The sequence below is a fragment of the Myodes glareolus genome, chromosome 3 (assembly GCF_982192425.1).
Source record: "Myodes glareolus chromosome 3, mMyoGla1.1, whole genome shotgun sequence".
Lineage (NCBI taxonomy): Eukaryota > Metazoa > Chordata > Mammalia > Rodentia > Cricetidae > Myodes > Myodes glareolus.
In genome coordinates this window covers 35,542,198-35,555,827 of record NC_142028.1, presented here as the reverse complement: position 1 = coordinate 35,555,827, position 13,630 = coordinate 35,542,198, and the positions used below count along the sequence as shown (strand labels likewise).

Here is a 13,630-nt window from a genome sequence, read left to right as displayed (position 1 = left end):
TTTCTAAAAATGCATTTTATCACTTTTATAATTTTGACTTTTTGAAAAAGGATCTTGCTATATAGCCCAGGTTAGCCTCAAGCCGGTGATTCTCCTGCCTCAGTGTTGGCACTACAGGCCTGCTCTCACAACTAGCCTATTACGAACATTTCTTTTACGAATGCAGGTGTTCAAATAGCTCTTAAAATATCCTTTGTAAGGGCTGGAGAGACAACTCAGTGGTTAAGAGCACTGGCTGCTTTTAGAGATGTCCTCAGTTCAATTCCCAGCAACTACATGGTAGTTCACAACCATCCGTAATGAGATCTGATGCCCTCTTCTGGCCTGCAGATATACATGCAGTTAGAACACTGTATACATAATAAATAAATCATATATATATATATACATACACACACACACACACACACACACACACACACACACACACACATATATATATATATATATATATATATATATATACATATACACATATTGTATATATTCCCAGAAGTGAAGCTTCTGGATCATATGGTAATCCTATCTCAGACTTTTAACTTATTTCTTTTTTCTCTTTAGATTTATTTATTTTATGTGCACGAGTGTTTCGTCTGAAAGTATATCTGTGCACTACCACATTTGTGCCTCATGACCTTGGAGGTCATGATGTGAGATTCCCCTCTGTATGCTATAAATATGTTTTATTACCATTGGCTAATAAAGAAGTTGTTTTGGTCTATGGAAGGGCAAAATATAACAAGATGGGAAATCCAAGCAGAGATAGAGGAGGAAAGACGGCAGAGTCAGGCAGATGCCATGTAGTTTCCCAAGAAGCAAGAGGTAATAAACCACGAGCCTTGTTGTAAAATACAAAATAATAGAAATGGGTTAATTTAAGATATAAGAGCTAGCTATAAATATGCCTGAGCTGTTGGCCAAGCAGTGTTGTAACTAATATAGCTTCTGTGTGATTACTCAGGTCTGGGTGGCTGGGAAAAGAACAAGCAGTCTCTGTTTACAGGTCATGTGAGTGCAGTGCCCAAAGAGATCACCAGAAACCACCAGATCTCCTGAAACTGGAGTTATGGATGACTATAATTTACCATGTGGGTGCTGGGAATCGAACCTGGGTCCTATGCAAGAACAAGTGCTCTTAACTGCCGAACCATCTCTCCAACCCTATTTCACTTTTTTAAAAAAAATATTTATTTATTATGTATATAATATTCTGCCTGTGTGTATGCCTGCAGGCCAGAAAAGGGCACCAGATCCCATTACAGATGGTTGTGAGCCACCATGTGGTTGCTGGGAATTGAACTCAGGACCTTTGGAAGAGCAGGCAATGCTTTTAACCTCTGAGCCATCTCTCCAGCCCCTGCATTTCACTTTTTAAAAAATAATTTATCTTTATTTTATGTGCATTGATGTTTTGCCTGCATGTATGTCTGTGTGAGGGTGTCAGATCTTAGAGTTACAGACAGGTGTGAGCTACCAAGTGGGTACTGGGAATTGAACCTAGGTTCTCTCAAAGAGCTTTTAACCACTGAGACATCTCTCCAGCTCCCCTATTTCACCTTTTAAAAGATTTTTTCCCATTCTCATAATTTTTATAATTAATGTGTTTGTGTATATCTGCTTGTCTGTATGTGCACCATGTACATGCAGTGCCCATGGAAAGCAGAAGGGCACATTGGTCCCCTGGAGGAGTTACAGACAGTTGTGCACTGCCATGTGAGGGATGGGATCCGCCTTAGTTGCTCCTCTATTGCTGTGATAAACACCATGACTAAGACAGCTTATGAAAGAAAGTGTTTAGCCTAAGCTTACACTTTCAGAGGGTTAGAGTCCATGATGGCTGAGCAAAGGCAGGGTGGGCAGAATAGCTCGCATCCTGGTCTGTAGCCTCTGGTAGAAGGCTGAGAGAAAGGGCACCCTGGGAAAGGGCACCCTGGGAAAGAGCACCCTGGGAAAGGGCACCCTGGGAAAGGGCACCCTGGAATGATGCCAGTCTTTTGAAACCTCAAGCCTGACCTACAGTGACCCACCTCCTCCAACAAGGCAGCACTTCCTTATCCAACTGGTGACAAAATACTAAAACATATGAGCTTATGGGGGCCATGGCCATTCAAACCACCGCCTCAGGAACCAAACTCAGGTCCTCTGCAAGAGCAGCCGGTTCTCTTAACCGCTGAGCCATCCACTCAGCCCTCAATCATTCTTTATAGTCTTATTCTGGTCTCACTTTCTGTGTGTTTTTTAACTAAATTTTCAACTTAGAATAGGAAGTAATAGATTTCATCATTTTTCTAACTCCTAAAAAACAATCTCAAGTGAGTTTTAGGACAGGCTCCAAAGCTACAGAAAAAAACCCTGTCTCAAAAAGACAAAAAAGAAAAAAAAATCTCATTAAGCAGCCATTTTCAGCTTGGAACTTCCTATCTTCCTTTGTAGACCAGACTAGCCCCCAGCTTGCAGTGACCTTCCTGCCTTTGTCTTCTGAGTGCTGGAGTTACAGGTATATAATGACATATATGGTCTTTTTGTGTGTTCTCTAGCTTGTCATTGAATAATAGGTAGATTTTACTCACACTAATAATAGTGAGTAAAGAGTGAATACTTGTAAGCTATTATTTATACAATTTACATTGGCATAGATTCTTGTTTATTGATACAAATTCAAATTATATTTGTTATATTGTATATGCTCCTACTTCTGTTTACAATATTTCTATACCTATGCAAAGTTATTTTGTCATATTGTATACATGTATGCTTCTACCTCTGCTTAAGACATTTTGTATATTGATACAGTTTTAGGATATAGTTATCATTTTGCACTATACATTTCCACCTGTGATCAAGATACTTATACATTGTTTACATTTTAATGTTAACAAAATGTAAGATACTTATACATTCTTCTCATTTACTGCACAGTTGTTTAAAGATTGTTTAATATTCTAATATGAGACCTTATTCTTTAAGCTATATAGGTATTAAGAATTATACTGGGCAGTGGTGGCACATGCCTTTAATCCCACCCCTCGGGGAGGCAGAGACAAAAAAGAAACCTAAAGGAATAGTCGACTCTTTTTAGCATAGAGAACAGAATGTTTATTTGGGTTTTGAAGGAGTCCAAGGGCAACAGGCTAGTCACTGGGTGATGGGGTCACATCTTTAGTCCCAGACATCTTACCTGCAACAGGTTCCCCTGGGGGACACAGTCTGGTAGCTCCCTACCTCGGGGCAGTCGACTCTCTATCCCAGGAAGACTCTGCAGGGACTGGGAGCATGGCCTGAGGACCTGAGAAAGACCCAAACCCACAGATGCCTGCCTGTGGGGCCCTAAGATCAGTGGTGTGCCCGATATCCCTTCTCTCGTCCCCCTGGAGACTGCGTGTCAATCTGCAGAGTGAGAGCCTGCCCACTGGTGCTGACACTGAGACCACGGGGAAGGAAAGAGCTCTTTATCGCAGGTGTGGCCTCCTGGTGTCTTCCAGCATGGCATTCTGTCTTCTGGGCTCAGGTATGGCAGTGGTTACAGTGGTCACATTGGGGACTGGCTCAGACTCCGTCAGACAGAGTTCTCAATCAGTTCTCCTGAACCCTGGAGGGCAAAGGCGGCAGGATGATATAGGATCCTTCAGGCAGTCAAGTTCTGCCCCACCACCACCTCAAATGCCCAACAACACAGGGAAGGTGGCATGTGGTCCTCCCTGAAGGCACTGTGGGTCCTGTGGTCCCTAGTTGTGGAGGTATTATCCCCCTCCATCCCTGGCACAGAGACACACTACCCCTGCCTGGCTTCCAGACTCTGAGGCACAACAGCACCAAATGCAAAGTTGCTGGGCTGTTAGTCAGACAATGGGTGGGAGTATGGCTCTGTAGCAGAGCAATTTCTTAGCATATGTGAAGCCTTGGGTTCCATCCTAGCCACACATACACTGAGCACACACACACACACACACACAGAGAGAGAGAGAGAGAGAGAGAGAGAGAGAGAGAGAGAGAGAGAGAGAGACTCTACTTTAGCCCAGGCTATGTCAAAGGCAACTACGAAATTACTTAACACAGCCAGGGAGGAAGCAGAGTTTGGGGAGTACAGGCTCCTTGCTTTCCTTCAGTGTTTATGCTTACAGACATCTGCACCCTTCTTTATTTGAGGGGCTGCCTCATGCAGTAAAAATTATACCAATTTTCCAGTGGAGAAACCTGAGGCTCAGAGAGGCTACAGACGGCTGGACTGTGGCTTGTCTAGGGTGCTGCGGGGCTTGGGCTCCATCGCCAGCACAGAAAAGGGCTGTCTGGGTCACTGAACAGAGGCAGAACCTGAGCTTCCACCTCCTGTCTCCAGGACTGCCCTAGACAGCAGACCTCTTCCAGAGAAGAAAGCCCCTATCAGGAGAGTTTGGATCGGGCTGTGTGCAGCACCATTACCTGGTAGCCTGAACTTCTGCAGGAGGGGGATGAAGCCCTGAAGCACGCTGTGGATCCGGTACACTGCTCAGAAGCAAGGGGAGATGTTAGTCAGCATGGTGACCCCTCAAGGGCCCCAGGGTCAGGCTCACTCCCTGCTGCCCCAGGACCGAGGCACGCCCCACGCAAATAAAGCCCTAACATGCAATTGTAGGCTAACGTCAATAACAGTGCTGTGGCTATTACACGGAAAAGAGTCACAGGCAGTAATAACAGGGACAGGAAACCCAGCGACCTTGATGCCTGGCTCCACTCACTTGTTTTCAGTATCTGAGGAGCTATGCGTGTTTGCTACTTTAAACTGTTTTTGTGGGACTGCCCCCCTTTTTTCCATAAGGTTCTGCCAAGGACCTCTCACTGACCTCACATGCGGTCAGGAAGAAAACACAAACATAAGGAATTGATTTAAAAAAAAAAAAAAGTTTAGATCATGACTCTTGGCAAGTGTGATGGCCAGCCACCACCCCTACCCCCAGGAGCCTGGGGGTCTGTGTAGCTTTCCCACAGGACACTTACCCAGCCCAAAGTAGATGCCGATGGTCTCCAGGGAGGCAAAGGTGAGCAGGCCGACCCCGAGGGACATGAACCAGTCTTCAACGGCAGCAGGGAAAGAACAGTGAGCCTTTGGGCTGTATATCAATGCCCTGTCCTCCCATGCAGCCCTTCCCGGGTCCCCAGGGAGGCTCACCTGCGTAGTAGTGATAGCACACCAGCAAGGCTCCAATGGCAAAGCAGAGGAGGACGAAATGGAAAAACTCATCTACAAGAAAAGGTGGAGGATGGTGTTCGCTCTCTCTCTCTCTCTCTCTCTCTCTCTCTCTCTCTCTCTCTCTCTTTCTCCTCTATGCAGCCCGTATTACCTTCAATTTAGGATTCTTCTGCTTCAACCTTCAGAGTACTAGGATCACAGGTGTGTGCCACGATCCCATGCTTGTTCTCTTGTTTTTATGTATGTGTGTTGTTTGTTTACTCTGTAACCCTGGATAACTTGAAACCCTCTGTGTAGACCAAGCTGGCCTTAATATCACAGAGATCCACCTGCCTCTGCCTCCAGAGTACAGGGATTAAAGGCATGCACCATGATGCCTAGCTATTTATTTATCTATTTGTCTGTCTGTCTGTCTGAGACAATGCTCCACTGTATCACCCTGGCTGTCTTGGAGCTCATGGAAGTCTAACTGCCTCTGCCAGCCTAGTGCTGGATTAAAGTGTGTGCCACCATGCCCAACTGCTCTATTTTTTATTTTATTTGTGTGGGGGTGCATGCATGCCTCCACGTAAGCGTGCGTCAAGTACCCACAGATGTCAGAAGGGTGAATCAGATCCCTGGGAGCTAGAGTTACAGATATTTGTGAGGGACCTGATATGAGTGCTGGGATCCAAACTCCAGTCCTCTGACAAAGAGCAAATGCATCTAACCATCCAGCCTCTTCTTTTTTTTTTTAAAGTTTTATTTATTTATTTATTTATTTATTTATTTATTATGTACACAACATTCTTTCCATGTATGCTTGCATGCCAGAAGAGGGCGCCAGATCTCATTATAGATGGCTGTGAGCCACCATGTGGTTGCTGGGAATTGAACTCAGGACCTCTGGAAGAACAGTCAGTGCTCTTAACCTCTGAGCCATCTCTCCAGCCCCCCGTCCAGCCTCTTCTTGTTTTAAAAATGACGCTGCTCCTGCTCCTGACCAAGCAGGGTTAAATAGCACCCCAGGAGTTCCTGGGGTTAATAGCACTCCCGAAGAGAGAGAGTGCTATCTCTCTTCGTTGTTTTTGGAACATGCACAACCATGCAGCGTGGGTTCTATTTCTGTGTTTATTGGTTCCCCTGCTCCCTGGGCTCTAGGTCTTCGAGAAGGAGGAGCCCAGTCAGCTCCTGCCCAAGGAAACTCAGCAGCTAGAGCAGCCACACAGGGGTGCTCAGGAGCTCATTTGTTTAGAGAGCATTAAAAAACAATTGTGAAACATGCAAAGCACCGAGTGCAAAGTTCTGAGGCTAACAGGCGTGAGAAAGCTTGGACCTCTGGCTGCTAGGCACTGAGGTAGGGATGTCACCAGGGTCAACAGTGGTCTCCCTGCTTTCTCAGACAAGAGGAATACAAAAGAGCGTTAAGGAAAGTCAGGAATGGTGGTGCACACTTGTGACCCAGTAACGGGGGGCTGAGGCCAAAGGACCCCAAGTTTGAGGTCAGTTTGGGTTACATAGACAGAATAAAACACTGCCTCCCACACACTAAACAAAGCAAAGCCAGCCTAGAGCAGAAAGAGTAAACCCTGATGCCTGGGGAAGGGTCTTTTCTCAGAGGAACTGAGCAAGGTCAAGACTGAATCAAAGGCTCCAGAGGCCTCTGATTCCAGAGGCAGAGGGATTGCCTTCTTCCCTTGGGGCATAACATGCCCTACAAGGCAGCCATGGTCTGTACTTTGAGAATCTGGGTTTCCATCCAATGAGCTTTTTTATGCCCTACCCCCACCCTCAGCCAAACAGTGTGCTATGGGTGGTCAGAAACCAAGACTAAGGGAGGGCATAAGCCCGGGGCTCTTATTTCCTGAAAAATGGGAATGTGGGGAGAAGCTTTGGAAGTAACTCAAGATTTTTCTAGAACAACTACCATTTGCTTAATCAGAAAACATGGTGAGGGACCAGAGAGTTAGTTCAGCAGTGAGTACTGTTATTGCAGAAACCCAAGTTCGATTCACACCACCCATCTCTACCAGCCTCCAGCCAGACACCTGTGACTCCAGCTCCAAGGGCTCTGACACCCTCTTCTGGCCTCCTTGGATACGTGCACTCTTACAAATATTTTTTTTAATCTTATAAACAAATTAAAAACCAAAGTCTCCCTTTCCTACTCTCACAGTCTTCCAGGAAGTCCTCATGGATTCAGGCTTGGAGCAGAGGAAGGCCTAAAGCTCTCATCACATCACGTCTCCAGTGGAACTTCATGAACCCCACAGCCCAACTATGTCCTGCCACAGGGCATGAGGAACATTTATCATCTCCCTGTGTTTTCATGCATAGCAAAGGGAATATATATATATATATATATATATATATATATATATGACTGGCTGTGAAGCCCAGGGCATTCCACTCCATTAGCTGTCAGGCCCCCACCAACCAAGGGCTCAGTTTCTACATGAAGAGATAGGCATTGCTGCTTGTACCCCGCCCCCACACCCCCAGGTGATTAGAGCTGAAGCTGCTTGTACCCCGCCCCCACGCCCCCAGGTGATTAGAGCTGAAGCTGCTTGTACCCCGCCCCCACGCCCCCAGGTGATTAGAGCTGAGAACTTTGCTAACTGTGAGGCCCTTGGCAGAGCTGACTAGGGTTACTGTCATTCTCGCTGCCAATCAAGCACACACAGAGTCTGGACCAGCTAGGTGAGCACGGCTCCTGACCACCAGCTTCCTTACCGTCCTTCTTTATGTTGAGCCTTGTTAACTGAGAGGCTTCCACTTCTCCTTAAGAAAGAAAAAGACAAAGATGTGTTTTGTAGATTGCTACTCTGGCCTTAGAGACTTGATTGCTGGGTGTTTGTGGATCAGACAGTTCTCACAGCAGAAGCAAGAGGCAGGACCCTGAAGGTAGGAGTGGCTGTCCCTGGGACCCTCACTGACTTCATCTCCCCCCCCCCTTGACCTCTCCCACCCCTGTCCATAGGCCTAGCCCTGTTTTTCCTTTCATTTCCTCTGTGATGGAGACTTCTTTTCCAATCATGTGGGTGTTGACATTCCTGCTAGAAATGGCCCACTCTCTCAGGCCATTTGTGGTCCTTTCTGGCCCCTCTGGAATCCACACAGCCTCCTGCTGTTCTTGGAGCTTATATATTTACCCCCGTTATATATTTACCCCCTGTTGAGCCGGAACCTCTCCTTCGGAGTCCTAGAAATGAGAAATGCAATGTTAGTGCCAGATTGGCCAAAGCTCCTTGCCAGGGGCTTTCACCCCTGTGACTAGTCACCCAGAGGTGACAAAGAAAAGACTCTAGGTAATTTTCCAGCCATGGGATCCAAGGGACCTCTCCCAGCTGGCTAATGTCTGCTTCCTCTTGCCTGGACCCCCATTCCAATGTCCACAACTCCTCTCCTGCCTGTTACATGCAGCAGGTTCCTGCAGTTCCCTGGAGTTCCCACGTCTCAGTCATGACCCTGAGAGACATCGTTCATCTCCAGTATCCTTGACCCCCTCCGCTTCCTGGCGACTCACCTGACTCCCCAGCAAGCACCATTTCCCCAGAAGCACCTGCACGGAAGGAGAATCAGTGAGCACACACACGATGGTGCTCTGCTGAGAAGGAGCACTATGGAGGAAGGTAGGCCCTGTGTGGAGACGTACACTGATCTCGTGTAGTATGGATAGGGACTGGAGCAGACGAAGGGTTCCTGCTCCATCTAATTGTCGGTTACCCCATCACCTCAAGTCGTGGAAAGCTAGTACTTTCTACTTTAAACAAAGCAAAATTGTGACTGGAGACACGACACGGTTGAGTGGTTAAGAGTACTAGATGCTCACAACCTCCTGTACTACGGGCTTCAGGGGAATCTGATGCCCTCTTCTGGCATCTTCTGGCACTGCACTTATACCCTAAACCCACACTCAGACACACATATATAAAAATGTGGGGCAGGAGAAACAGCTCCTCTTTCAGAGGACCTGGGTTTGGTCCCCACCCTCATGGCAGCTCAAATCTGTTTATAACTCTGATTTTAAGAGATCCAACTCCCTTTTCTAGCCTCCACAGGCATCCACATAGTGCACCGACTTACATGCAGGCAAAACACCCAAACACAAAATAAAATAAACAAACCTTAAAAACAAAAATCTTTCAAAAATCAAAATAACAACAAAAAAACACTTTCCTTGAGTTCAGTCTCTAATGTTCAAATAAATGAATAAATTCAGATAAGCAAATAAGACAGTATGAGGATCGTCCAGTGTCCATGCTCAGAGGCAGCCATGTGCTATGAGTTCCTGACACTCTCACTGGGTAGTGTGCTTCTGGGGGCTCTTTGATGAACTAAGTCAGCCTGCAGACTTCCCTACTCCATTGCAGTGCTGCTGTCCAAAGCGCCCTGTTGCTTACATTTATCTCTGTGTTTTCTGCACCATCATGCAGGACTCTGGGAAACGGTTCATAAACGGGGATGCGGGATCTGAGCCTTTCTTAAACCGTGCAGGGTTCCAAGAGAGTGGAGTGGGTCACACCCATTTTGGTGAGGGTAAAACTGGAGCCCAGATCTGTAGGTGACCAGGCAACACCACGCTGAAAGTCAGGGTTCCAGTCAGCAGTGAAGACTGACTGTCCTTGAGTCACGGCAGAGGGCACCCCAGTGCCACCTGGATTGCTGCAGTCTGACTACCTCATCTATCTCTTTGGGAGTCTTCAGATCATAAGACTCCACCCCTTGTCCTGCCTGTCCTCAGCCCTCGTGATTCTCTTCCCCAAAGCTAGGGGACAAGCAGTCACCTCCATAGAGCTGGAGCTCATCCTTCAGCACCTCCAGGTCCCCGTGGTCAGCACCTGTGGAGACAAACCTTGGTCAACTCTCCCCAGTGTCCAGCGCCACCTCCCTCCTCCCACATCTAGTCTCCAAAAGGTAAACAGAATTACAGGGTCTTACCTTCAGTGCCCCCTAGAGTTACTATGTTCTGTTACTGACATGAAACTGCATGTCTGACTGGACCTGAGGCAGTCAAGAATAGTTAATACCCGTGGGAGAGATGGCTCAGAGGGTAAGAGTGCTGGCTACTCAGGCAGGACCCAGGCTCAGTTCCCAGCAACAACATTTCCTGTAATTCTATTTTCAGGCCATCTGAACCCTCTTCTGGCCTCTGAGGGCATAGGCATGTACATGGTACATATACATACAGGCAGGCAAAACACTCCTACACATAAATAAATTAACCTTTTTTTAAAAAAATACAATATTCTGTCTCTGTGTATGCCTGCAGGCCAGAAGAGGGCATCAGACCTCATTACAGATGGCTGTGAGCCACCATGTGGTTGCTGGGAATTGAACTCAGGACCTTGGGAAGAGCAGGCAATGCTCTTAACCACTGAGCCATCTCTCCAGCCCTTAAATTTTTATATAATAAGAATACTTGTCACTCATTAAACTCTAAGGTGTGCCAATGGTATACTAAGTAATTGATATTGAATGTTTCCTTTTGGTTCTCAGGGAAAGAGTACAGAGAGGGCACCAGGACACACCTATCTATTCTGTAGGCAAGGCAGCTGAGGCTCAAAGGTTCGAGGACAGCTCAGGGAGCAGCTTAGCGGGAGAGAGCGCGCCTAGCGCGTGTGAGACACTGATCTGACTCCAGCACAGGGATGTGGGTGATGGAGAGAAAAACAAAAAGTAAAACGATTCTACCAAACGTACAGGTCTCTTGAAAAACCCAAATTCCTGGTGCGGTTGTTGATTTTTTATTTGCTGTTGTTTTGTTTATTCATCATCATCATTATTATGGACGCTGGAGATTGGGCTTCTGCGTGCTAAGCACAGACTCTGCTTTGAGCTACATACCCAGGTCCCTGGCTAAGTTGTATCTCTAGAAATAGGACCTAGGATCAACTCCAGCATCGTAAGTAGTGTTTACCAAGCACTTTGCACACCAGGCTCTGTAATAGACATTAGTTCATTAATTTCCATTTTTTCCCTGATGTTCCTGTCTTTCCACAATGTTTATTAGTTTATTGTTTGTTTGTTTTGGCAAAGTAATTTCCCAGGACTAGAAAGATGGCTCAGAGGTTAAGAGCACTGGCTGCTCTTGCAGAGGACCCAGGTTCAGCTCCCAGACCCCACCCACAAGTTGGCTCAGAACTATCTGCGACTCCAGTTCCAGGAGATCAGATGCCCTCTTCTGGCCTCTGTGGGATCTTGCATGCATATGGTACACATACATACATGCAGACAAAACACTCATATACGTAGTGATACATTTTCCTTTTTCTTTTTCCTTTTCCTTTTTTTTTTTTTTTTTTTTTTTTTTTTAGTTTTTCGAGACAGGGTTTCTCTGTGGCTTTGGAGCCTGTCCTAGAACTAGCTCTTGTAGACCAGACTGGCCTCGAACTACAGAGATCCACCTGCCTCTTCCTCCCGAGTGCTGGGATTAAAGGCGTACACCACCATCACCTGGTGATACATTTTTCAAAAGGGGGGGGGTGTTGAGGTTGTAGCTCAATGTAGCTCAGTGGAAGAACACTTGCATGAACCCTGGGTACCACCCTAGTATTGCAATAAATAAATAAGCCTCACAACTTGAATATTATAATTACTATCAACATCTTTATGCTTTCCTGTTCTGTAAACTATTCTTTTTAATATTTATTTATTTGCATGGGGACATGGAGCTCTTGCCACAGTGTGCATGTGGAGGTCAGAGGACAGCTTTAGAAGTCAGTTCTCTCCCATGTGGGTCCCAGGCATGCAGTTCAGGTCATCAAGCTTGGTGACAGGTGCCTTTAACCTGCTAAGCCAGCTCACCATCCCCCTTCTTTCTGTTCTGGGTAAGATGTTTTACAAATACATTTGAGGTGAAGTTGAGTTCTGTGACTTGCCACTTACTGTGCCAGAGCTAGAGAAATGCTCATCAAAAACAAAGCAGGGTGTGAGGGCACACACTTTCCCCATCACTCAGGGGGCAGAGGCAGAGGATCTATGTGAGTTCGAGGCCAACCTGGTCTACGTAGTGAGTTCTAGAATAGCCAAGGCCACACAGTGAAACTCTGCCTCAAAACATACAAACCCACACCATGACTATCAACAAACAGAGCCCAGCTTTCTGCTCCTGTCCGGTTGTTGTAGCTGTAATGGGGTGTTAAGTAGACTATTTCCCATCCATATGGTTACAGACAGCACTTTGTGAGGAACCTCCTCACACAGCCGCACTAAGCTCCACAGTGATCCAAGAAGCAAAGGAGAGGTGGGGAGCCTGCCGCCTACCAGGAGAGCCGTCCCTGTGGGCCTTCCTTCGATGTTCCCTGGGACCTCTGGCATGCCGGTCCTCATCGCTGCTGTCTGTGAGGAGTAAACACAAGCTGTAGGGCCTCAGGCTGGAAGGAGCCAGGACCACTGTCGCTCTGGAGGATGTTCTCAGTGACCTCGCTTTGCCTGGTTGCAGAATAGGACAGCGGCCCCTAACTTTCTGTGTCACTGTCCTATTTTCTGACTGAATCCTACTGCCCAGGGAAGCTGCTGCCCAGGGAAACTTTCCTGAAGAGGCAACCAAGTTCCATGACGTGCCATCTTATAGCGAGTCCACCAAGCACAACAGTGTACCATCTCTGCCCTCGTGACATCATGTGACTCTGGGTGTCGGCTGCTGTGTGTCTACTGGCCTGGAACTCTTTCCCACTTGTCTTCCTGATTGTGAAGCTAAGCTGATGTCACATGTCCTGTAGAAACTGTATTCATGTTGCTCAGACCCTCATTGGCCTTGTCCTCTCCACCTGGGATTTCTATGGCTCTAACTGCCTTGTTCCTGAGTCAGTCACCAGGAGGGCTGGCGGATTTCTGTCCCTCCACCCACCTGAGCTCCTGAAGGTCACAGTCCACCTCTTCCATCGTCTCAGGCTGCCTAGCTGGAGCAGGAGGCTGAAGGGCTGTAAAGCGTGGCTGAGCTGTGTCTGTCTTAGACTAGTCAGTGGTCTAAGAATTCAGAGCCAGGAGTTCCTGGCAGCAGGACTTTCTCTCAAAACTACACAGATGGCCCCAGATGAGTTCCCTCCATGTTTTTAGGGACTTCCTGATCAATTGTGGATTCATTAAAATTCCAGGAAGTCCATCAGCTGAGCTTCCAAATCAGTGCTCATGTAATTTCAGCTGACACAGAAGAGCCGGCTGTAATATGGTCCCTTGCTATGCACGGGACAAGGTTCTAAGACTTGCCGCACACACCAAAATCTACAAGCATGCCAGTCCCTTACATACAACAGTGAGGATTTGCATAGACACTGTATGCGTCTTCTTATGCTGTTTTTCTTAATTTAAAAAATATTTATTTGTGTTTGGTCAGGGAAGCACATGCTACAGCATATGTGTAGAAGTTCAGAGGACAACTTTCTTTTTTATAATTCTTATTAAAATTATTTATTTATTTTATATGCATTGGTGTTTTGCCTGCATGTATGTCTGTGTGAGGGTGTCAGATCTCCCCTGAAA

The 13,630-nt window shown here is 46.7% G+C and overlaps 1 protein-coding gene across 6 annotated transcripts in view; it reads right to left on the bottom strand.

Annotated features, from left to right (window-relative positions):
- Positions 1-3,072: 3,072 nt before the first annotated feature.
- Positions 3,073-13,630, bottom strand: part of Tmem40 (transmembrane protein 40) — a 28,559-nt gene continuing 18,001 nt past the window's right edge. For 3 of the 6 annotated variants that reach the window (XM_087904410.1, XM_087904406.1, XM_087904411.1), the window contains 9 exons: positions 12,413-12,487; positions 9,934-9,987; positions 8,673-8,708; positions 8,316-8,348; positions 7,880-7,927; positions 5,147-5,218; positions 4,975-5,049; positions 4,420-4,482; positions 3,073-3,589 (listed from right to left, as the gene is read on the bottom strand). In XM_087904410.1, coding sequence (XP_087760536.1) covers positions 3,570-3,589; positions 4,420-4,482; positions 4,975-5,049; positions 5,147-5,218; positions 7,880-7,927; positions 8,316-8,348; positions 8,673-8,708; positions 9,934-9,987; positions 12,413-12,487 — 476 coding nt within the window. In that variant the 3' untranslated portion in view covers positions 3,073-3,569. The remainder of the gene's footprint in view (positions 3,590-4,419; positions 4,483-4,974; positions 5,050-5,146; positions 5,219-7,879; positions 7,928-8,315; positions 8,349-8,672; positions 8,709-9,933; positions 9,988-12,412; positions 12,488-13,630) is intronic. The other 3 variants (XM_087904407.1, XM_087904408.1, XM_087904409.1) reach the window with 3 other exon arrangements.